This window comes from Podarcis melisellensis (assembly GCF_964234715.1).
Source record: "Podarcis melisellensis genome assembly, chromosome: 11".
Taxonomy (NCBI): domain Eukaryota; kingdom Metazoa; phylum Chordata; class Lepidosauria; order Squamata; family Lacertidae; genus Podarcis; species Podarcis melisellensis.
Genome location: NC_138543.1, coordinates 36,520,405 through 36,545,779, shown reverse-complemented (window position 1 = coordinate 36,545,779; position 25,375 = coordinate 36,520,405). Strand labels below are relative to the sequence as shown.

The 25,375-nt window shown below is 43.5% G+C and overlaps 1 protein-coding gene across 1 annotated transcript; it reads left to right on the top strand.

Moving 5' to 3' along the window:
• The first annotated feature begins 4,068 nt into the window (after positions 1–4,068).
• Positions 4,069–23,825, top strand: SLC30A5 (solute carrier family 30 member 5). Its single transcript, XM_081929377.1, has 16 exons — positions 4,069–4,337; positions 6,540–6,662; positions 7,513–7,579; positions 9,602–9,687; positions 10,470–10,557; positions 10,968–11,055; positions 11,471–11,547; positions 12,571–12,741; positions 12,860–13,148; positions 15,605–15,813; positions 16,703–16,860; positions 17,932–18,061; positions 18,731–18,956; positions 19,227–19,453; positions 21,297–21,425; positions 22,940–23,825. Exons 1-16 carry the CDS (start codon positions 4,261–4,263, stop codon positions 23,108–23,110), a joined length of 2,316 nt encoding a protein of 771 aa, XP_081785503.1. The 5' UTR covers positions 4,069–4,260; the 3' UTR covers positions 23,111–23,825.
• Positions 23,826–25,375: the final 1,550 nt, after the last annotated feature.

Here is a 25,375-nt window from a genome sequence, read left to right as displayed (position 1 = left end):
GTAGGGGAAAGCACCCTTCTTCTTTTTTACTTAAGAGTACAATCTTATGCATGTCTACTCAGTTGTAAATTTCACTGAGTTAATGAGACATTTTCCTCCCAGATAAACCTTGGGGAACTGCACTATAACACTGAACATTACAAAGCTCCATATTAGAAATTCTGAATATTAAGCAGCATAGAAATACCTCAAATAAATTAGTAAATAAATATTACAAATATTTATAAATATTATAAATATTTCCAATAACAACCTAGCATTCATATAAGTGCTGTAGAGAGGACTCATAGTGTTTTGGGTATCTTCTCTCAATAATGTACCATTTGGTAATTTATTCAAGCTGCAATCCTTTGTACACTTTTACTCAGGAAATAACATCACTGAAATATTAGGATTTACTTCCATGTAAAATTGGGTAATGGCAGGCTGGATATCTTCAGTTTCTGATTTTTTTGAAGTGGAAATACCTACCTGAACATATTTCTATTTTCTATACAGTGGTACCTCGGGTTACAGACCACTTTAGCTAATGGGGCCTCCAGCTGCCGCCGCGCAGCCAGAGCACAATTTCTGTTCTCATCCTGAAACAAAGTTCTTAACCCAAGGTAATATTTCTGTGTTAGCGAAGTCTGTAACCTGAAGCGTATGTAACCCGAGGTACCACTGTAGATAGTTTTCACTCAGGTCCACATATGCAAATAAGGAACTGAAAGTGACGTTCAGTGATTGGATAGTTACAGAAAGTTGTTACTGCTGTGTTGTAGTGGAGCTCTATATAAGCAGGTTGGCTGAACCCTTCAGTTCAGTTCTGTTCTGGCCTGTGAATAAACAAGAGCTGTCTGAAGAATCGCTGTGTTGTCTGATATGTTCACCCACAACTTAACAATATCATTATAAGGCTGTCATGCAATTGAATAAAGTTTACTCAGTTAATCAAATTAACAGTGCAATCCTATGCATGTCTACTCAGAAGTTCCTTTGTGCTCAGTGGGACCTATTCTCAGATAAATGTGCATACCAAATAGCAGTTTAAATCTGCATGATTTAGCAAATGACTAAGACAATAATTTAGTAGCAAATTATTCCTTCTCTCTCTCTCTCTCTCTCTCTCTCTCTCTCTCTCTAAGATGTCACAATTGGTACTTTAATCACTTTGGGAGGACGCATCATACTCTCATATGTTCTGTAGGTTTCAAGTTGCACCCTAGCCTAAGAACACACATAGCCCCCAAATGAAACAGAATCCTGGGGACCGTTGTTTCTGAAAGGTACCAAAAGTTGCTAGGATACCCCTATTCCCCTCACCGAGCTATAATTCTCAGAGTGGTTTAACAATCAAGCCCTCCTCCTAGGGAATGCTGGGAATTGTTGCTTTGTGAAGAGGAGTCTCCAAACATTAAGGGTTAATTAACCTGAATGAAAGTATTTTGGGTCAGTATGTCCTGATATTCAACTCTTGCCCCTGCCTTGACAGCCTTGACACCAGGTGTCAAATGGCCACTCTCTGCCCCAGAGGGCGGGTGGCATGTCTACATGGCTGAGGTCACATGTGGCCAGCTCCAGTCTCGCCTTTCACAGTTGTTGGGTTTCCTCAAGAAATTGTCTCTTCCTGGCACAGCCAACTCAAGCCAGACCTTCCAGTAACTTGGTGCACGAGGCAGGCAGGCAGGCAAAGATGAGCACCGTCCACGATGATCAGGCTCAACTAAGATCAGATAGGGGCAAGAGGGTGAAATCGAATGTAATTTCACACACAGAGCCTCCCATGCCTGGATCACAAGGTGTCAGATTATTCTCATTCCTTTAGTCTGGGAAGCTAAGGAAGACAAGGCTGGAGATAGGACTGCAGCGGGCTCCACGAGAAAATAAATCCTGTTGAATGCTGCATAAGTTCCAGGAAATCCTAGGTCACCTCCAGGCATTCAGGGTAGGATTCAGTTGCACACCAGTAATATAGCTTTGTAGATTAAAGTTGTTGCAAGAAATCTACTTTTTAAAGGGATTTTTTGCATTTAGAAAAAGCCTATTCCATATTACATTTTTTAAAATGTATCTAAACAATGAAATAAAGAGTAACAATAACAAAACAAATACAGGTCTGTTGCAATCTGTTCCACATGCAAATACAGTGGTACCTTGAGTTACATATGCTTCAGGTTACATACGCTTCAGGTATCCGCTAACCCAGAAATAGTGCTTCAGGTTAAGAACTTTGCTTCAGGATGAGAACAGAAATCGTGCTCCGACGGCGCAACAGCAGCAGGAGGCCCCATTAGCTAAAGTGGTGCTTCAGGTTAAGAACAGTTTCAGGTTAAGAATGGACCTCCAGAATGAATTAAGTACTTAACCCGAGGTACCACTGTACATTCACCGGGAAGACAGAAACAAGGAATGGAAATAAAGATGGAATCACTCTGCAGAAATCTGCATGTAATCTGGCTGGTGGTTTAGGACATAAATATGAGGAACCGGTAAATGTGAGAAATGGGAAACCCTACAAGGCTTGCTGGTTTCTTACAGGCATCTGGCTGACCACTGTGAGAACAGGATGCTGGACTAGATGGGCCATTGGCCTGATCCAGGAGGGTCTTTTTGTGCTCTTATTTGTAAACATACCAGGTTTAGCCTGCTGTTGGTTATTGTTGTTATTTTTAAGTTGATTTATTGCCCTAAGACAGGGATGGGGAACCTGCAACCCTTCAGATGTCGCTGGACAGCAGCTCCCTTCCTCCCACCAGCCATGCTGGCTGGGGCTGATGGGAGTTTGGAGTCCACTCCCTCCCCAATCGCTGCACAAAGGGAGTAGAGCTATTTAGTTCACTTTAAAGATACAAACCTAAAGTTATGGTTTGTGCTTTAAACCCTCACAGAAAACAATGACAGTCTGGAGGCACCTAAAGTGATGGGAAAATGCACTAAAAAGTGTGTGTGGGGGGGGAGAATAATAGGTTAATAGGAGGGTGTGTAGCCACCGCACAAGGCAAACTAGGATGAAATTGGGGTAAATGTTCGTTGTTGCATCACTTCTCTGCTGACAAGTCAGAATGAATGCTGAGTATAGCCTGGGAATCACCTAAGCTTGCTTTGCGCAAGCGAATCAGGGTGCTCAGAAAATCAGGATGAATGCTCAATAAATGCAGTCTGGAGAAGCCCCAGGGGGCAGTTGCTCCATTGAACTCATTGCTCCATTGAACTCATCAGGACTTACAGTGGTACCTAGGGTTAAGTACTTAATTCGTTCCGGAGGTCCATTCTTAACCTGAAACTGTTCTTAACCTGAAGCACCACTTTAGCTAATGGGGCCTCCTGCTGCTGCCGCGCCGCCGGAGCACGATTTCTCATCCTGAAGCAAAGTTCTTAACCCGAGGTACTATTTCTGGGTTAGCGGAGTCTGTAACCTGAAGCGTATGTAACCTGAAGCGTATGTAACCCGAGGTACCACTGTACCTCTGAGTAAATGTGTATCCTGTGTCCACATTTATTTGAGAATGAAGCCCGACTGAACATTGGGGAAGGGCAACAGCTCATGGACAAGCTTTGAAGAAGATCCCAGCTGGTGGATCTGGTACCCCGGCGGAAAAGGGAAAGCCCGTTTCCTGACGCAGATCTTAGAAAGCCACAGCTGCCAGCCAGAGAAGATGAAATACTGGGCTAGACCGACAAAGAGCCTGGCCAGCATAACGCGGCTTCCTGGACTTCTGTAAAACTCGGTGGAAGTGCGCGCTTACTTCCGAGTACAGGTATAGGGAAACCTCATAGACGCCAGGTGTTTTGCTGAACTACCAATCCCATCATGCCTTGCCGCGGTTCCTGGGGCTGATGGGAATTGTAGTTCAGCAACTACATCCGGCGGCCAAAGCTTCGACATACCTGTGCTAGAAAACCGCTTGGAGAAACACCGCCGACTTTCGGCCGATAGGTGGCGCTGCACCGCACTCTTTAGAGACTCTATGAGCCCTGGCTGGGCGAATCCATTTAGCCAGCGGGAGGGGAGGGGGAGCGTAGTCGTTAAAGGCATCGCGCGTTTCCTTCACTCCCCCCCCCAGGATCCGTCGCTCTCCCGGATCAGCAGTTCCGGCGTCAAGTGAGGACGTGGCTCTGCCGTTTCCCAGCCTCTTCCTGTTCCGCTGCGGGCCCAGGCCTGCCCGCGGGCCTTGCCTGTTGGCGGAGCCGGCCCTCAGCCCGCGGAGGATGAGGCAGCCCCGCGCGGGGAGCGAAGGCGGCGGCGGCGGCTGAGGAGGCCCGGCCCGAGAGCCGGCGATGGAGGAGAAATGCGGCGGCGGCGAGGTCCTGCCCGGAGGCGGGCGGCTGGGGCCCGTGGACGTGCCCAGCGCCCGGTAACGGCCTGCGCCGGGGGTGGAGCGGGCAGAGGGGCTCCCGCCTGAGGCAGGGCCTGGGGGCTCGCGGGGGGGGCGCCCCCAAACTCACCCCGACAGGCGCCAAGGGGCGGAGCATCCCGGGTTGAATCCCCGGCGCCTCCAGGGAGGGTCGAGAGGGGCCTCATCCTGGGCAGCCGCTGCCAGTCAGGGCGGACCATGCTGAGCTAAGACGGGCCTCTCGGTGTAAGGCAGCTTCCTATGCTCGGCCTGCTCTGCAGGGAAGGCTGGCGTTGGCTCAGAAGGAGCCGGGCGTTGCCATCCAGGTTAGGGATCATAGCTGTCAATGTTTCCCCTTTTTTAAGGGAAATTCCCTTATTCCGAATAGGATTCCTCGCAAGAAAAGGGGAAAGTTGATCTCTATAGGGATGCCAGGTTGAAGGAGCACAGGACTTCCTATAACGGGTCAGCAACCTTTTTCAGCCGTGGGCTGGTCCACCGTCCCTCAGACCATGTGAGGGGCTGGACTATATTTTGAAGAGGAAAAAAATGAATGAATTCCTATGCCCCACAAATAACCCAGAGATGCATTTTAAATAAAAGCACACATTCTACTGATGTAAAAACACCAGGCAGGCCCCACAAATAACCCAGAGATGCATTTTAAATAAAAGGACACAATCTACTCATGTAAAAACATGCTGATTCCCAGACCATCTGTGGGCTGGATTGAGAAGGTGATTGGGCTGCATTCGGCCCACGGGCCTTAGGTTGCCTACCCCTGCCCTATACTGTTGAATAAGTGCTCAAGGGCTCCTATTGTTATTAGAAAGAGAACAGTCACTCTGACCCGCTCAAACAATGAAGAACCTTGTGCTCTCTTTGAAGGCTTGCCAGCTTCTTAGGGCATAGGCTTTGGTGAGTTGGAGTCCATGCCATCCGATGTAGTGCCTAACGGTAAATTGGGTTCTGGAAGTTTGTGCCCAAAGAAATCTGTTGGGTCACGAGACTTGGTGCTCTTGCTGAAAGAAATGAACAAAGCTGCCCTTCTTTGGAATTTTAAACTTGGTTATGTAGAATCAGGAAACTCCTGAGATATGGTTAGATTTTTCCTCCTGTGTCCAATATTTTTACATGTCATGCTGCATCTCCCAGATTGCCTCTATGGTAAAGATATAGGAGCTACACACATGTCTTTTCTTTGCAGCTGGCTGGCCTAGTGACAGGTCCAAACCCTATATCTAAACCTTGTGTTTAATAGGGAAAATCCCACATTGGACAGCTGCTGAGATATTGTGTCTAGTTTTCCATTCTGTGTAGCTAGTTCTCCATTCTGTGCAACTCCCAGGAGCCATTTAACACATTGTCAAACTCCTACACAGAAGTAACATGGTTTCTGCAGGTAGATTGCAATATATAATTTTCCTGCTGGTATGCATATCTCACACAGCAGTATGTGCACAGCAAAGTGCATGTAGGTGGGATAGTCATCTGTGATGACTTGCAAGTGGGAATTGTGTACGAGTTTGGTAGCTTGTGAAGCAGCATGAAAGCTTCACAATCTCTGGATCTAGCTTCCCTATATAGGTTTCATCTGTTTAGTTCAGTTGCACAGGTGGCTGTTGGATAACTAGGCTCACTTGTTTGCTAAGGTTATCTTTTAGTAGACCAACCATATTAAGTAAGCAGTATTTTGAGTTGCATAGAAGCATGCTTCTTCTTGTTCCATTCACACATTCCCAGACCCAGAGTTCAAGTTCTATGGCGCATGCAATGACTGGCAGGCTGGTTGCAGTGCCTCCTATCCCAGAAGTCATCTTGTTCTTTTAAATTTTGGAGCACAAAAATCCATAGTGATAAAGCGTTCTGTGCTCCAGGCATATAACTGCATACATTTTGTCACACCAACACCACAGCATTTGATAAACAATGTTGAGCTGAAATTATCTATTTCATAGTATTCCAGTATAAGGATGCTTTGAAGAGTAAACAGACACATCCAGGCCCCATAGTTTTGTTTTTGTTCAACCTTTTGTTTAGGCACAATTAAACAGTTACCTGCCAGGGGCAATTAAATATTATGATCAAGAGTAAGTTGTGTTTAATGACATGGTGCTCTAAATGTTTGCTTTTTAGAATAATATAAATTGAATATATTTAAATTTTCATATCTAAATGCTTTCCAATATCTCATAAAACTTTTTCCCCTTTTTCTCTCCCCAGCCTGACTAAATATATTGTGTTACTGTGCTTAACTAAGTTTTTGAAGGCTTTAGGATTGTTTGAATCTTATGACCTCCTGAAAGTAGTTCACCTTGTACAGTTTATCTTCATAGTGAAGCTTGGGTAAGTTGACTTTTGATTACAGCAACTTCTATTGAGGTTAATTTTATATCTTTATTAATTTTATAACTTGCTTTTTTACTAATCATAGATTTACAGTTGATAATGTATTATTGTTATTATTATTTATTGAATTTATATACCGCCCTATATCCGGAGGTATGTAGGTTCAGATGTGATGCCTCGTAGTCAGCAAAGCAAATCCCTCTTGTCCTCATTTATTTTCACAGCTAACTAGTTGGTGTTCATCTGCACCAATGTTTTCGCTGAACATAATTGGTACCAAACCACTGTTTAGAACCATGGTCACGAGTATGTTTGCAAGCTGTTTTGGACTAAACTAGTGGCTAAGAGGGGACGTGGGTGGAGCTGTGGGTTAAACCACAGAGCCTAGGACTTGCCGATCGGAAGGTCGGCGGTTCGAATCCCTGCGACGGGGTGAGCTCCCATTGCTTGGTCCCTGCTCCTGCCAACCTAGCAGTTCGAAAGCACATCAAAGTGCAAGTAGATAAATAGGCAGGAAGGTAAACAGCATTTCCGTGTGCTGCTCTGGTTCGTCAGAAGCAGCTTAGTCATGCTGGCCACATGACCTGGAAGCTGTACGCCGGCTCCCTTGGCCAATAAAGCAAGATGAGCGCGTAACCCCAGAGTCGGTCATGACTGGACCTAACAGTCAGGGTTCCCTTTACCTTTAGTGGCTCAGAGCTCATTTTCTGTTTTGTAGGATTAAGATTCCAAATGTACTGATACTTAAAATAAGTATTTTAAAACACATGGCCAGTGTTGATTTGAACACTTGCCTTCTATAAACTGTAATTTCACTTGATTTAATGGAAATCCCAATTTTTCATAGGTCGGCATTTTTTATGATTTTATTTCAAAAACCATTTTCATCTGGAAAACCTGTCACCAGACATCAGGTGAGTATTATAGATGTGGTTTATATATGTAGCTTGTTCTTCTAAAATGTAAACTTTAAGAACTAAAACTACTTTTCTCCTCATGGGAAACTTCTTGCTGCCTTGGGGCCACGGCCACATGGAAATGAATTAAAGTTGTGCAAGAGCATTGGTGTTTATTTCAGTGGAGCTTGCGTAGTAGTTCCTCAATGGATTTGTTTCCTATAGAACTTTTGAAAGTTGCATCCTATGGGGAAACTTTGTACTTTTATCAGCTTAGGTTTAATCATATTGGCCATTATCATTTCTTGGTATGCACATGGGATGGTGGAGTAGTTCTGCTTATTAAGGTACATTTTGCCAATTTGAAGAAATTTCAACAGTTCTGCAGTGGGCTCATGTCCTTTGTCACTACAGTGGGACCTCTGTTGTCAAACATAATCCATTCCAGAAGACCATTCAGCTTCTGAAATGTTTATTAACCAGGTTCAATTGCTGGTTGGCAAATTCCTTTTTAAAAATGGAGAAATGCGCCTCAGAAGCCGTTAGACTTCCAAGGCCTTGGAAGTCTAATGACTTCTGAGGCGCGTTTGAAGACGGAAGCATTCACTTCCGGGTTGTTGGCGTTTGGGTTCTGAATTGTTCGGCTTCCAAAGCGTTCAACAACCAAGGTTCCATTTAAAAGGCTCCCTATAGCTGTCTGTCCACCAGTCAAATTTGACTTGTGACTATCCTAATAAAATGTAGCCCACAGAGCAAGAAAGGTTCCCTACCCTTGATACAGTACATGGAATTGTATTATTTGGTACTTTATTTTGTGGGGAGTGGAAATACTTGTGCTGTGTCAAAAAACTGCTGCTTCCCTGTGGCTGTATTAAATCAATCAAACTGTTCAAGAGATTTGTCATTATGGTTTTTATCTGGACAATGCTCTTGGGAAGCTAAGAAAATATAGTATTTGGGGGGGGGTGTCTGAACAGTATTTTAAAATTAAAGAATTACCAAGATTGTCAGTTTAAAGTTAATTTGGAGACTAGTTCCCTGCATTTCGAATACTTAAAGTGCCTGTGGTTTGAATAATTATATGGACATTGGGTTATATGTGGAAATTTGAAGATCTAGATACCATAGAAGAAAGGGATCAATTTGTCAAATCTTATTGCAGTAGCTAATGGTACCCTATTTGCCATGTTACAGGCTGAAGTTGATATTGTTCTCATGAGCGCTGGGTTGCATAAAGCCCTACTTCTTTGTTCAGTTAAAGACTCCAAATAATAGCTCTCCAAGCAAGTGGCTTTTAGGACAAATTGACACACATGTTTGGGTTAAACAATGTGAGGATTTTCCCATAGAAGCCTTAGTTGAGGTTGCTAAATAAACTATGGATCTGCTCTACTCTGTGTTGAAAGCATCCCACTCAACTGCTTGTCATAGATTGACTATGAATTTCTGAATGAACTAGATGGAAGACAGTGCTTGATTCCCCTGTCAGCTCACTGCATTGCTATGCTGGATGTGAAGAGCAGCATTTTACCTCCTTAGCCACCTGCATAGAAGCTAGGCAGCATGCTTGGGAAGGAATGAAGCATTCAGCTGCTCCTCTGACATCCCACGGTCCATGTCTGCTAGTTGCACAGGAAATGAGTTTCCTCTTACATGCCCAGCATCAAGGAGATTGGTGGCAGTTGAATGGACAGCCTGCTTTCTTTCTTTGCTAGGCATGCAGCAGGTGAATAAGCTCATCCAGCATAGAAATATGGTGTGGTGGTGGCGGCTGAGGGAAAGAGCCACCAGTCTGCTGAGTTTCTGTGCTGGACATTCGTGGGATGAAGCCCTTTCTTGTGCACCCAGCAGAGAAATCAAGTGGGTTGGCAGAGCAGGTGAGAAGTAGTCATTTCTAGCCTGCAGAATAGAGTTGTGGTAATGATGCTTAGGTTGTTAATTTGACCTCATTTGAATTGTATCTCCCAAGTAAAATCAGCAATTGAAATGTGAACTGGTAATGGTTATTTTTAATGATTGGGATTATGTTTTCTCTTACAGTGGATCAAAATAGTTAAACATGCCGTCGTTGGCTGTGTAATTTCCCTCTTGTGGTTTTTTGGCCTCACCCTCTGTGGACCTTTAAGGTAAATATATTCTTGTCATGGCACTTACTGTAGATATCTAACATGACAACTTGTTTATTCACATAAAAAAGGGGTACAGAACTGGATCAGGCTAGCAGTCCAGATCCTTACCTTTTCCACCCCCTACAGACCACCCCGCCTGTCACCTGACATTCTGATACCAGTAACCCATTTTCACCTCTGTAGATTGAAATTAAGTTCTGCGGGCACAAGTCCTGACAATTGGGCCTCAACAATCAGCTGGCTGTCGTAGCTTCAAAGCACCTCTTCCCAAATGTAGAAATCATAGAAATTTCAGAATAATTCGGTTTCTATGGAGACCACAATGATGTTCTTGAGAATGGCCTTGTATGATGGTGGTTTGTATGAAGCTTGGCAAGCCTTTATTCAGATATTGTTGTAACCGTTTGGTTAGTAGGAATCCAGGAAGTCATTCATATGATTATAGCAATAAGAAACCACACAAAGTTCAAATAGCTTCACAGTGACTCTTCCTCTTTTTTTGTGATGACACTTAATCAACTATTTTTAGATAGCTGTGTAGCATTACTGAAATATTGGTGCTAATGATTTCTTGATATTCAGAAGTACACCATAATTTCTTTTAAAAAATATTTTTTTAAAAAATTTTACTACTACATCTGCCACAGAAAATTAGAATTGTAGCTAAATGCATCTATTTAATTGCTTGTACAGACTAAATTTTAACCCAATTCATGCATGTTAAAATTATTTCTATTTACTGTTTGTCATAAATGAGATTTGTATCTCTTGTTTTGCAGAACTCTGTTGCTTTTTGAGCACAGCGATATTGTTGTCATTTCACTGCTCAGCGTACTGTTCACAAGTTCAGGAGGAGGACCAGCAAAGGTTAGCCATTTATTTTGTGAAAATATCCCACATGTTTTGGAATATAAAAGAAGTGACCATAGCATTTGTCTAAAATTCATAAGAATATCTACCCTAACTGTAATTTTGTAATTTTAAAATACTCCTTCATGGAGTGTTTACAGTCTTGGTGGAAAAATCTTTTAAGACTATAATTAAGATTTATTATACCAGGAATTATTCTAATGAAGGTCAACAAAATTCAAAGCACAGTATATTGTATTCAGCTTATCAAGATAACCTACATCAAGGCAGATTTAATTCCCCCTGTTCCCTGCCTCACCCCCCAATCCAGAGGTCTATTGAATTAAATTTTATTGAAAGTTCTTGGCATATTTCTGTCTTCCTGCTTTCCTGATCAGCTTTCCTATTGCTATTTTTTTGTTTTTCAGACAAGAGGTGTGGCCTTTTTCATTATTGCTGTGATCTGTCTTTTGCTTTTTGATAATGATGACCTCATGGCTAAAATTGCAGAACACCGTATCCTTTCTGACCATGTGTAAGGGATAAAATTATGTTCCAACTGCCCAATTTAATTTAGACACTGATTACTGCTAATGAAAAAATATTTTCTGGCATAATTTTGTGACTGTACTGCAAAATATCAGTTTTCTCTTTTGTGCAGTTTAAATTCCTGTGTATTGTTTCTAATTCTTACGGGAGTATTTTCAAGAAAAGTGTCTTCTGTGAAATGTGTACCATTCAATTTAGGTCACATGAATTCTTAACCTCCTATGCTTCCCTTCCTATAGTTATTAAGCTTTGTTTAATTTATTCAAGGAAGCAATTCACGAAGATGGGAGTGCTTTTCATACTTGTCTGCTCAAATCTGTCTGTGACTGAAAGGTAGGGGTAGGACTCCAATGCGGAATTTTCCTGACCTTTATTTCTTTAGCTGAAGGACACCATGACAGTGCTCTGACACACTTACTTTATACAATCATCGCTTTCTTAGGAGTTGCCGATCATAAGGTAAATGCTGTTCATATGATGAACTGTTGAAAAAGTGCACAAAGTACATAATGTTAGGAGCCTGAATGGCAATAGTGCAGTTCTTAAATGTATTCCGGTTCTTTTGCATTGCTTTGTTGATTTGTTTCAGTAGCAGTTTTCAGATATGTGCAACAGGTGTGCGTGTTTTATTTGTTGCTTAAATGGTCATTTCAGTAACAGCATTCTAATCTTTCTTGAGAACAATAACCATTTAAAAATAAGTAACGATTAAAATACCCCATCAAGTTTGCCATACGATAACATAACATACTGGTGTGATTTTAGCAACTGCTAATGCTCAGTACTTCATAAGCTGCCTGTTCTTCATCCTCAGTCTTTTTCCATGCACAGTTTATTTCAATCAAAATTCTGCCCATTGATAAAAGGTTGTGGAGTTCCTAGAGCCTTAGCATGCAAATATAAAGACATTTTGTAATTTTCATTCCACCATTGAAATACTTTCTGGGATCTAACCTGTAAGTAAATCTTGCACATTAAAATTGGTGTCCTAGAGTCAGAAAAAAATAAATAGGAATGAGTTGCTGAATTTTGTTACCTTTAAACTTTTGCAGAACAATCTTACTAAGATAGAGAAAATGAAACACATTTAATATAGAACAGCATAGAATACTTAAGGTAGCAATCAAATAGGTCCTGTTATAGACAATCACACACATTTTTAATTTCGCTGTCTCCAGTTTGCAGTAATTAACTGTTTGTTTATCATAATAGACTAGAATTTTTATTTAGGAAATATAAGCATGGATGCCATTTCAACAGTATAAGGATTAATTTTATTAACTATGTTCCAGTATTGGAAGCTGCCAGTAATGTATGTCCCTGTTGAGAGACTAAGAATCCACCATGCATAGAATTTCTGTGCACCAAATAAGGTGGCAGGAAAAAAGTAGTGTTTTCTGGGCCTTTCACAAATAATATTTAAAATAGATTTACAATATTTGATTATTAGGTATACTGATATTACTCTCCCTTCCTTTGCAGGGTGGAGTAATTTTGCTAGTGTTAGCATTATGCTGTAAAGTTGGTTTTCACACAGCTTCCCGAAAGCTCTCAGTAGATATTGGTGGAGCCAAACGTCTTCAAGCACTGTCTCATCTTGTTTCTGTCCTCCTTTTGAGTCCATGGGTGATTGTTTTATCTCTGACAACAGAGGTAAGTAGCATAACCGCTGACAAATGTCTTTCTGGCAACTAAATTTAAAACCACAACTACTGTGAATGCAAACTTGTTTTTGCCGCCGGTATTGAATGTTTGCATCTTTTTATTGCAGAGTAAAGTAGAATCCTGGTCTTCTCTCATCATGCCCTTCATCACAGTTATATTTTTTGTCGTGGTTTTGGACTTCTACGTAGAATCTGTGTGTTCCATCAAGATAGAAGTCTCAAAGTGTGCTCGTTACGGATCCTTTCTCATTTTCATTAGTGCTCTACTCCTTGGCAACTTTTGGACACATCCAATAACAGACCAGCTTCGAGCTATCAACAGACCAACACATCAGGAAACCACAGAGCATGTTATTTCTGGAGGAGTGGTCGTCAGTACCATTTTCTTCATTTTGTGTACGTATTAGTAACTTCAGAAGTACAGTGGTGCCTCGCAAGACGAAATTAATTCGTTCCACGAGTTTTTTCTTCTTGCGAGTTTTTCTTCTTGCGAAGCACGGTTTCCCATAGGAATGCATTGAAAATCAATTAATGCGTTCCTAGGGAAACCGCCTTCAGACCAGGTCCGGGGACAGTCTGTCCCCCGACCTCTTCTGAAGGCTGGGTGGGGGGGACAAGGGCTTTTCTTCCCACCGCCAGCCTTCAGTAGGCTGTTCTGAAGGCTGGGGGTAGGAAGAAAAGCCCTTCTCCCCCCACCGGACTTCAAAAGAGCTGCGGGAAGTCCGGAGGGGGTCCAAGGGATTCCCTCACTGCCGCCTGCGTTTAAAAGGACTCTGGGGAAAGCAGCGAAGCGCGCTGCTTTCCCCGAGCGCTTCTAAAGGTGGGCGGCGGTGAGGGAATCCCTTGGACCCCCGCCGGACTTCCCGAAGCTCTTTTGAAGTCCGGCGAGGGTCCAAGGGATTCCCCCCCCCAGCCGCCCGCGTTTAAAAGCACTCCGGGGAAAGCAACAAAGCGCGCCGCGCTTTGCTGCTTTCCCCGAGCGCTTCTAAAGGTGGGCGGCGGTGAGGGAATCCCTTGGACCCCCGCCGGACTTCCCGAAGCTCTTTTGAAGTCCGACGAGGGTCCAAGGGATTCCCCCCCCCAGCCGCCCGTGTTTAAAAGCACTCCGGGGAAAGCAACAAAGCGCGCCGCGCTTTGCTGCTTTCCCCGAGCGCTTCTAAAGGTGGGCGGCGGTGAGGGAATCCCTTGGACCCCCGCCGGACTTCCCGAAGCTCTTTTGAAGTCCGGCGAGGGTCCTAGGGATTCCCCCCCCCCCAGCCGCCCGCGTTTAAAAGCACTCCGGGGAAAGCAACAAAGCGCGCCGCGCTTTGCTGCTTTCCCCGGAGTGCTTTTAAAGGCGGGGGCTGGGAGGGAATCCCAAGGACCCCCGCCGGACTTCCCGATGCACGGGGAAAGCAGCGCGCTTCGCTGCTTTCCCCAGAGTGCTTTTAAACGCCGGCGGCGGTGACCATGCCCCGCCTCGTCCCCGCCGCCCGGCATCGGGGCATGGTCCCGATGGCGGGGGCGGGGGGAGGCGTTCCCGTCCGCCCCCCGGCATCGGGGCATGGTCCCGATGGCGGGCGGCGGGGGGAGGCGTTCCCGCCCGCCCCCGGCATCGGGGCATGGTCCCGATGGCGGGCGGCGGGGGGAGGCGTTCCCGTCCGCCCCCCGGCATCGGGGCATGGTCCCGATGGCGGGCGGCGGGGGGAGGCGTTCCCGCCCGCCCCCGGCATCGGGGCATGGTCCCGATGGCGGGCGGCGGGGGGAGGCGTTCCCGCCCGCCGCCCGGCATTGGGGCATCGTTCCGAAGCCCGGCGGAGGCGGGAGGAGCTGTCCCCGCCCCGCCGCCAGCCTTCGGAGGAGGTCCGAGGACAGCGGGGAAGACGCGCTGCGCTTCCCCGCTGTCCCGGAGATTTCCCTATGGGCTGTCGTCTTGCGAAGCAAGCCCATAGGGAAATTCGTTTTGCGAAGCGCCTCCAAAACGGAAAACCCTTTCGTCTAGCGGGTTTTCCGTCTTGCGAGGCGTTCGTCTTGCGAGGTACCACTGTATGGTGGCATGTGCTTAGGACTGTTGCATACTTGGATAGAAAGAAATTCAACACGCCTTGTTATCACAGAATGTATGGTCTTAGCTTTCATTTGCATTATGATCTTAAGGGGCAACTTATTTGATCCCTCACAATTGTAGTGATACATTGGGAAATTGTTCCTCTGTTTCTTCTATATAGTTTGCATGTAGGCAGTTCTAAATTGATCATTGGCTTTTGCACTTGTACAAGTGTTTTAAAATTGAACTAGGTTTGTGGGTTGTCACTTCTCTCTTACTTAACTGCTTGTGGAAACATTGATCAGCTTCTAAAAGGTACAGCCTTTCCATGAAAGCTTAAGGTAATAACCCCTGGCTTTACTTCTAGAGTTAGCTTTTTGTCTGTATTCCCTGAGCCCACCCCATTTGGAAATTTCAGCTTTGGTTAATATGACCATAGGACTGAGGCTGCATCAAACCCAGATTAGGGGTCAGTTCATTTGGCCTTCACACCTGAGACTTTTCTCCCCCAACAAACAGGATGAATGAGCAATAGTTTTGCAAAAATCTCTGCATTAAACACGCAGAGTATCATGGACCTTGAATTGTCTTGCCACGTTCTGAGTGATTAGCAGGTACATAAAATGTTCCAGTTCTTGTTTGTAGTTAAAATGCTTATGGGTTGTATACAATGAAGTTATACTTGGGAGTAAGTCCCATTGAAATAAATGAACCAAAGTTAGCCATATTCATTTCAACGGGTCTTCCTTGAGTAGGACTAACATTGGGTACAACCCTGCGTTACAGGACTGTTACAAAACATAAACAACATATGCTTTCTCTTCAGCTGCCAATATTCTCTCCTCCCCAACACGAAAAGGACAGAAAGGCACTCTTATAGGTTATTCTCCTGAGGGAATACCATTGTACAATTTTATGGGGGATGCCTTGCAACACAGCTCTCAGTCCTTACCTCGATTTATTAAAGAATCGCTGAAACAAATTCTTGAGGAGTCTGACTCAAGGCAGATCTTCTATTTTCTGTGCCTAAATCTGGTAAGTTGGTTGTTTTTTTAATCCCTTTGAGGAAATTATTTCTGGTTTTGGTGAAGTGGGGGTAAACTTAGGTCTTAAAACCAGATATGCAATGTCTTATGTAGAATGAAATGGAATGGACTCCCTTGGAAGGTGGTGGGCTCTGCTTCATTGGACGTTTTTAAGCAGAGATTGTGTGGCCAACTAGCATGGATGCTTTAGTTGATATTCCTTCATTTCAAGGGGGAGTGGGGAAGTGCCTGATTTCTGCATGCTTCCCTCTGCAAATGACTGGCATCTTGACCCTGCCCTGGCTTTTCTCCAAGCCACTACTTTGTCACTAGCCCTGTTAAGGCATCTTTGTTCCCTTCGTAAACTTTTAATTTGTTGCATACGGACTGAAAGAAACTTCAGTAGATCATTAACTGGAACAGTAGCTCAGTTGGTTAGACCATCGTGCTGATAACACCAAGGTCAAAGGTTTGAAACCCCACCACCACCACCACCACCACCAAGGTGGGACAACTGCATATTCCTGCATTGCAGGGGGCTGGGCTAGAACTAGATGATCCTCACTACAGTTCTGTGATTCTACTATTTTCAAAGTTCATTTCTAAGTTATTCCAAAAAGTTGATAACATTCTTTCATAAAAAGCAAACGAAAATAAAGCATTTTTCCATGTCCTCGTTTTAACAGAAGCAGACATGTTAAGACTGCAATCTTCTACCTCATATTGTTACACTGAGTAGTGTGTGGAAGTTTTGATTTCCTCATTATATGTGAGCCCCTCTCCTCAGAGTGGAGTTGCAAAAGGGGGAGTTTCAAAATATGTCAGGCACATGCTTCTTCAATGAGTAGTTTTATGTATCTTTTTAACAATGAAATCTCTGTTATTCACTTTTGTTCTAGGCTTTTACTTTTGTGGAATTATTTTATGGTGTGTGGACCAACAGCCTAGGTTTAATCTCAGATGGATTTCACATGCTTTTTGACTGTTCAGCTTTAGTTATGGGTCTGTTTGCAGCACTGATGACTAGATGGAAAGCAACTCGCATATTCTCCTATGGGTATGTATGTTGAACTAATTATAGAGACCTATTAATACTAGCTGAAATAGCACAAGATGTAGAAGGACTGTAGCTCAGTGACAGAGCAAGTGCTTTTTATGTAAAAGGTCCCAGGTTCAGTCAGTGACTTGCCCAGGTAGAGTTGGGAACGGTGGTTGTCTGAAACCCTAGAAAAATGTTGCAGGTCAGTGTAGACAATTCTGAGCTAGGTGGCTCAGTGGATTGGCTTGGTATAAGGTAGCATCCAATATTAATGAAGGTTTGTGGGGGATTATGTTGGGAAAATGAGCTTTCCAGGTTAAACTACCCCAGTCACATATTAGAGTCAAATCAAACACTTCTCACAACAAGGCAATTATTTGGCTACTGTGGAATTGATTTTATATGCATTTGTATTTACCGTATTTTTTGCTCTATAAGACTCACTTTTTCCCTCCTAAAAAGTAAGGGGAAATGTGTGTGCGTCTTATGGAGTGAATGCAGGCTGCGCAGCTATCCCAGAAGCCAGAACAGCAAGAGGGATTGCTGCTTTCACTGCGTAGCGATCCCTCTTGCTGTTCTGGCTTCTGAGATTCAGAATATTTTTTTTCTTGTTTTCCTCCTCCAAAAACTATGTGCGTCTTGTGGTCTGATGCGTCTTATAGAGTGAAAAATACGGTATTTATTTTCCATTCCAAAGTTTTGAGGGGGAAATGTCAAATGGAAAAACATAAAAATCTTCCCATTTAACCATCCCTTTTATCCCAGAAAATCAGAACTACTTAGTATTACTTCCTGAAGATTCTTGTCTCTTTCTCATACATATCTTATTGAGAAACATAGCAGTCTGACAAAAAAAGTCACTTTCATGTTACACATTAGCAATTTGTGTAATAGAGAAAGCCTGGAAGTCAAGCAAAGCTAATTGACTTCATTGGTTGAATAATCATAGGTTTTCTGGCAAAATAGTTCAGGGTTTAGCATAATTCAGAACGCCACAATTATTAGACTACTTTGGAATTGTTTTTATATGTCTTTTATTCTTTTTTTCCATTCCAAATGATTTTTTATTCCTCACTTTCTTAATTCCAGGTTTGGCCGTGTAGAAATTCTCTCTGGGTTTATTAATGGCCTTTTTCTCATGGTAATAGCTTTCTTTGTCTTCATCGAGTCTGTGGCCAGGCTAGTTGATCCTCCAGACATTGATACCAATATGCTGACTGTGAGTTTATAACCTTATTTTCTGTTAATACCTGATTTATTGCTCTTAAAAATTCTGATCTGTATGGTAGAAACAAAAAAAGTTTTAATCCCTCAAACATTGCTCTGGTGCACCGGCACTGTTCATTTCACAGATGTTTCCATAAGATTGCAATGCATATGAGAGGCAATAAATTATACTTGGCTGGAAATTCTTATCCTTAACAGTCATAACCCTTTTCCTCCAGGGCAAAGGCTATAGCCGCTGTTTAGGAGGATGCTCTCATCTTTACATCTGCTAAAGTACAAATAGATTAACTACATCCTTGTTTTCTGAAAAAGGTCTTAATATTGTACATGCTTGCAACTGTTCAGTTACATGGAGCCAGCACAGATGTAATGCTTCTGAACTGGGCCACATAATTCCACCCTCTTACTCCTATTAATCTCTCCTCCCCTCCCCCCCCCCCCGCTTCCCATCTCTCCCCCTAAGCCAGGGTAGAGAACCTGTGGTCCTCCAGATGTTGTACTGTAACTCCCATCACCCCTGACCATTGGCAGTGCTGGGAATTTGAATCCAGCATCTGGAAGGCCACCCCTGCTTTGTACTGTATGTGTTTGTCGTCGTCCCCCCTTGGCACATTTAAAAGGAGTAAACAGTTTAAAGATTCTCTGTCTCTCCCTCATGCAGCCTGTCTCTGTTGGAGGATTGATAGTAAACCTTGTTGGTATCTGTGCCTTTAGCCACGCCCACTCCCATGGGCCTTCTCGGGGAGGATGCCATGCACACGACCACAGCCATTCCCACCATGGACACGGCCATAGCCACAGCCATTCCCATAGTGACCATGGGCACAATCATAATCACGGACACTCGCATGGGGCACTGGGAGGTGGCATGAATGCCAACATGAGAGGTAAGTGGGGGGACAGTAAGGTGGTTGGGTTTTGTTTTGCAAATTTATGGGGGGAGGGGGACAGTACTAAAAGGGTAGTTGTAATAAGGTGGTTTGGTTTTTAAAGATTTCATAATAGAATGGTCAATTTAAAGGATCCAATGCGATGATAGGAGTACTTTGGCATATCAAGCCATGTTGTGCTTTTCCAATGCGTGCTCACTGTTAATGTCTGTTTAACTGCCAAATTATGTATTAATGATCTAGGAAATTTTTGTTTTCTTGTTTCAGGAGTATTTCTGCATGTCTTGGCAGACACCCTTGGCAGTGTTGGCGTGATCATATCAACAATACTCATTCAGCAGTTTGGCTGGTTGATAGCCGATCCCCTTTGCTCCCTCTTTATTGCTACATTGATTTTTCTCAGTGTGATCCCACTCATAAAAGATGCCTGTCAGGTACTCTTGTTGAGGCTTCCACTAGAGCATGAGAAAGATCTGCACATGGCTTTGGAAAAGGTTAGAATTTACTGCCCCTTGGGGTTTTTTTCTTCACATTCGCTCATGTGTCATGAAATTTAGAATTTCTGAAGGACGTTTTAAGTACTCCTCATTGTCATCCACATAACATCCTTTTGGAAAGGGCCTTGTTTTTAGGTTTGTTCACTTTGAATTGGCAACCTTTGCAAAACTACAGAGTTCAGGTAACTTTCTCTCCCCCCCCCCCAAAAAAATAAAGGTACAGTTTATTCTACCATTTCTGTCCGAAGCTGCTACTCGGACTAAGAATCTTTGTGAAAATTTTATATTGCATTAAAGAAAAAAAAATAAACATTTAAAACAACTATATAAACAATCTACAATTTTAAATTCATATTCTGGGATTACTTGAATCCCCTGATTTCCCTCTACTCCCTCCCCTGGTTCCTTTGTACAGTGGTGCCCCGCTAGACGAATGCCTCGCAAGACGAAAAACCCGCAAGACGAAAGGGTTTTTCGGTTTTTGCGACGCTTCGCTAGACGATTTTCCCTATGGGCTTGCATCGCAAGACGAAAGCCCATAGGGAAATCTCGGGGACCTTTTTTTAAATGCTGGCGGTGGGGAGCAAAGCCTTCCCCCCCCTCCGGACTTCAGAAGAGGTCCAGGAAGGCCGGCGGGGGCGAAAGGCTTTGCTCCCCACCGCCAGCATTTTAAAAGCGGTCCGGGATAGCAGGGAAGCGCTTCCCGCTATCCCGGACGGCTTTTGAAGGCAGGCAGGGGGGGCAAAGACTTTTGCCCCCCCTGCCTGCCTAACCGGGGGCTTTTAAATCGCCCCGGGACTGTCCGGGGCGATTTAAAAGCCCCCGGACGGCTTTTGAAGCCTCCCCCCCGCCCGGCTTCGGGGCATCATCCCGATGCCGGGCGGTGGGGCAGGAACGCCTCCCCCCCCCGCCCGGCTTCGGGGCATCGTCCCGATGCCGGGCGGTGGGGCAGGAACGCCTCCCCCAGCCGCCCGGCATCGGAACGATGTCCCGAAGCCGGGCGGCCGGGCGGGAAAGCCTCCCCCCCCCCGCCCGGCTTCGGGGCATCGTCCCGATGCCGGGCGGTGGGGCAGGAAAGCCTCCCCCAGCCGCCCGGCATCGGGGCATCGTCCCGATGCCGGGCGGTGGGGCAGGAAAGCCTCCCCCAGCCGCCCGGCATCGGAACGATGTCCCGAAGCCGGGCGGCCGGGCGGGAAAGCCTTTGTCCCCCCTGCCTGCCTTCCCAGGGGCTTTTAAATCGCCCCGGACAGCGGAGAAGTCCTCCGCTGTCCCGGGCGATTTTAAAATGCCGCCCGCCAGAAGAGGTCGGGGGAAGGCTTTTTCCATAGGAACGCATTAATTGATTTTCAATGCATTCCTATGGAAAACCGTGCATCGCAAGACGAAAAACTCGCAAGACGAAGAGACTTGCGGAACGAATTAATTTCGTCTTGCGAGGCACCACTGTATTATTTTCATTTATGCATGTCTATAAAATCTTTATCTCTAATTACCTCCAAGTTTACACATTGTTTTTTAAACAATGTATGTTTTAATACAGTGTTTTTTTAAAATCCTGCTAGTGTATTAGCTTGCAGACTAAGAATCTTCTTGGGCATTCAGATGCACTGAGGAGAATAGTGTGCAATTTAAAGAGTATAGAATTTAAAGTATTACACTATCTTTGAAATAAGGCTTGCATTTACAAATATATGCTGATACTTTAATACAATGATTCTTTATTATATAACTGTGATTTAGTGAAAACCAGGTACCGAGAGAGCAGTAACATTGAACAGTCAAAATAATACTATTACAAGTTCTGCATATGTATAGAAATGTTTTTTGGGTTTTTTTACAGATCCAGAAAATTGATGGTGTCATATCCTATAGGGATCCTCATTTTTGGTGTCATTCTGCTAATGTTGTGGCAGGCACTATACATGTGCAAGTAATGTCAGAAGTGATGGAGCAGAGAATTATACAGCAGGTAACTTCGTGTGTTCGCGCTTCGCCCACCAAGGCCCACAGAACTAGTTCATGCTACCAGATTTCTCCACACAATTGTGTATGTGGGCATCCAGCAGAGTAAATTAGATGGTATATTATGAGCTGACAGCCACCTCTGTAATAGCGACTGCTGGATACTGCTCATGGTGCTTTGTAGATTTTTCTGCTCTTACACTTTCTGTGAGATTCCATATTCAGCTGGGCAGGTGCTTTGGCAAATGGGGGCCTCATTTCTTCACCATCTCTGCAGCATGTTCCAGCAGCGAAGGTGTGAAGTGGTGCTTTTCCACCCTCTTTTGGTTGTTTATTAATTTAAACAGTTTATACACCTCTTAAAGCAACAGTTTCTGCATTGTTTGCAGTAAGGTTACAGAAATAAAATCAGATGCCAAAGAGATAAACAACTACCTGACATTTAGAAGACATCTGAAGGCAGCCCTGTTCAGGGAAGTTTTTAATGTGTGACATTTTAATGTATTTTTAATCTTTGTTGGAAGCCGCCCAGAGTGGCTGGGGAAACCCAGCCAGATGGGCGGGGTACAAATAAAAATTATTATTATCATTATTATTATTATTATGCTTGCTGAATTTTGGTTTTTTGTTGTTGTTTTTTTAAAAAGCATATTCACCAAGTGAACATCCAACAGGGTGGAGGCACCTCAGCTGGGAGTTCTGCACAATACTGAATGCATAGCTCCTGGTCGATGCACTCCATGTGTCTAAGCAATGGGGGACCGTTAACAGTGACTGCCCTGAGGACCTCAGTGCTTGAGCTGGTGTGCCAACTACAGCCATTTTTGGACATGGGTCACTTGGCCATGGAGATTCTTGCATTCATGACTCCAAGACATAGAGCGATATGCACTGTGTGTCTGGAAGCCCCAGCTACCGCAAAATGCAGCAACTAACTATTGGTGGGAAAATCTTACTGCATCCTTGTCTTTACCAGGCTGTATTAGTCTCTGGGGCGGACACTTTTTTAGAAGCATCACAACACATGCATATTTTGAATGGCCTGGGATTTCAATAAATGGTCGGGAAATTTAAAACAAACCTCAGTTTTTGTTCTGTATTCTTTAGAAGAAGTTGCAGTAAGAGCACACCGAGCCTCCAAGACAAACTATAAATAGACCCATGTCTGGGGTGGAATAGTGTGTTCTAGTCCTCACCCCTGCATCTTACATGCTTATCATTGCATAACTGCAAAAGATACTTTCCATCATAGTTTGTAGACCTGGTCCCGCACCATGCTCTCTCTGCTACCCATTTTTTCTCTTTTGTTGTGCTTGGAAAGAATAGATTCTAGGTAGTCATTTGAGCTCAGTAGGACTCGCATGCAATCTTACTGGTTCATGCAACTCTTTGTGGAGAATAGGATGTAAATCTCAAATGCAAAGTGATACCACTTCTCCTTTGTGCAGCAAGATTGTCTTGCTTAGAGCTCCAAAGAAACATTTGCTGAAGGTGTGATGCTCGTATTTTTATTCTGTTCAGGTTTCAGCAATTCTTAAGGATGCTGGAGTTAATAATTTAACTGTCCAAGTGGAAAAAGAAGCCTATTTTCAGCATATGTCTGGCCTCAGTACAGGATTTCAAGATGTCCTTGCGATGACAAAACAAATGGAATCCATGAAATACTACAAAGATGGCACTTACATCATGTAACCGGAAGCTGAATCTGTAGGGTTCACTGTATTTCATCAGGTGAATTTGCACATAAATGTACAGAAACAAATGCCGTATATATTTGGATTTTTAGAAAATGTTACATACCTTTAAAAATAAGATCAAGAGATTTAAGAAGAGGTGGGATAAGTAGAACATATGCTGTATATGTGGAAATACTGGCAATGTAAAAATACTGTTATTTGGTGTCTATTAAAGAAATTTTGCTATGTGATTGTGGATGAGCACAACTATATTACACATTTCCCCCCAAAAGGAATATCAAGCATTTCTCTACCATCTCAAGCCTAAAGAAAATAATTTTAAGTTGCAACAGAAATAGACAGACTCCAAAAAATGGCATCTTCAGAGTTATTTTGCTGCTGTATGTGTATGTGTATCTACACATTTTTAAAATGGGTTTTTCAAAGTTCATTAGATACAAATGAATATGTACAATTTTATATTCCAGTTCTGTATATAATCCTATTTTCTAAGCACAGCTTTGTTAAATAAGGAAAAATAGATTCTACCAATTAAAAATTGTCACTGAGCTGAGCTAATTTTTTAAAGAAGAAAAGTTATTTTAACAATTAGTCAGGGGTATAAAATACATTCTTTGTTCTTGCACTCCTATGTTTCTGTTCAGTGGGAAAGTTGAATAACTAATTGGAAATTTGAACCACTATGTAAAATAAACATTTTATAATTTTTATATATTTCTAGTGACATATTATTGATTACACCTTAAAACTTGACTTATAGGATAGAAAGATGTCCCAGTGATGAGACAATTTAGTTCTGTATGAGTTTCTTTTTAACTGCCCTAGTCTGTAGTTAATGGTTTATTGTAAACATGGAGATTGTTCCTGCTTTGTGTCTCCTCTCTAGCCAGCAGGAGTAACAAACCACAATCTCTGGCATAGCAAAAGCACATGTCCCAATACCAACCATTGGTAGACCGTGCTTCTCGTTTCCCAGCAGTGTAAGAAATGTCAATTTATTCCTACTCTCTACTCCTGTTCATTAACTATTAGTGACAGTTACAGAAATAATGGGGTTGACTTTTACAGGGATTCAGTGTTCCCTAAAACCGTTATCAGTCAGAGAGGTAGGATCCAGTGAAAGCAAGGAAAGCCTTTATTTTCTGTTGCAACAGAGTCCGTCCGTCTCCCTCCCCCCCCCCCCCCCGCAAGGAGGTGAGGACCAAAGTCTGTAAGCCCCTTCGAAATTGCCCTACCTAGGCAGTCTGGCCATTCTTTTGAGGCGCTTTAGTTTTTCAATCCAGGTCCCAGGCATACCCTATTCATATACAAAATATGCCCTCAAGACAGAATATGTAGGATTTGTACCGGTAAGTGAAAATAACTTCTCCAAGATAATTCCTTCTGCAGACAAAATCTTTGGGGGTCATTAAGAGTCAAGGTGACTTCAGGAATGTTCTCCTGTAGTATTTCAGACATGTGGCTTGAATGTGGGTTTACCATGTGCATTTATGAACATTTATTCTATATTTGAGACACTAGAATTTTTATAACAATTCCATAAGAGTATCTCTCTTTACATTCTGAGACTGCTAAACATACACAGGAGACTCTAAATTCATGAGATTGATTGTCACCCCTTATCGTCTGCTGTGTTTCTTTTGCCAACATTTGTGCTTTTTTATTTCCACTTGGACAAGACTTCCATTTTCTGAAGGAAGCCGCCTTCTAGTAGCTTCCTAGACTTTGCTTGTTTACCACACTGGCATCCTCTTGGCCTTGATCTATGTTGTATATTCTGACTAAATTTATATTATTGTGGTTTTGAAACCCCCAAGTATTCAGGAGAGATTTGGCATTATTGACTTTTATCAGTCTTTTGGGCAAGCTTCCTCTTTGGAAGTGAAATGTGGAACCGTTGGACTTTGGGGGTAATTGCCCACTTCTGTACATGTAGAATTCGATAGTACTGTGCTTGCTGTTCTCAGTTCTTTCAACATCACACCAAATACCAGGAACACCACTTAAAATTACATTCAGTGTTGCTGACCCTCCCCTCACTTCCATGAGCAAACTATTCTAGGGCCTGGTCATTTTGGATATCTACAAAGTCTACCTCTTTGTGATAGGATCACACTTATTTGGTACATGTGAGGGTAACCATTTTCCATCATCACCAGCACACAAGAGTGCTCTCCCCTCCTGTGCTTTCCACCAATTGGTATCCAGAAACATACTGATCATGAAGGCAGTAACAATTCATGGCCTCTGACCCTGAAGG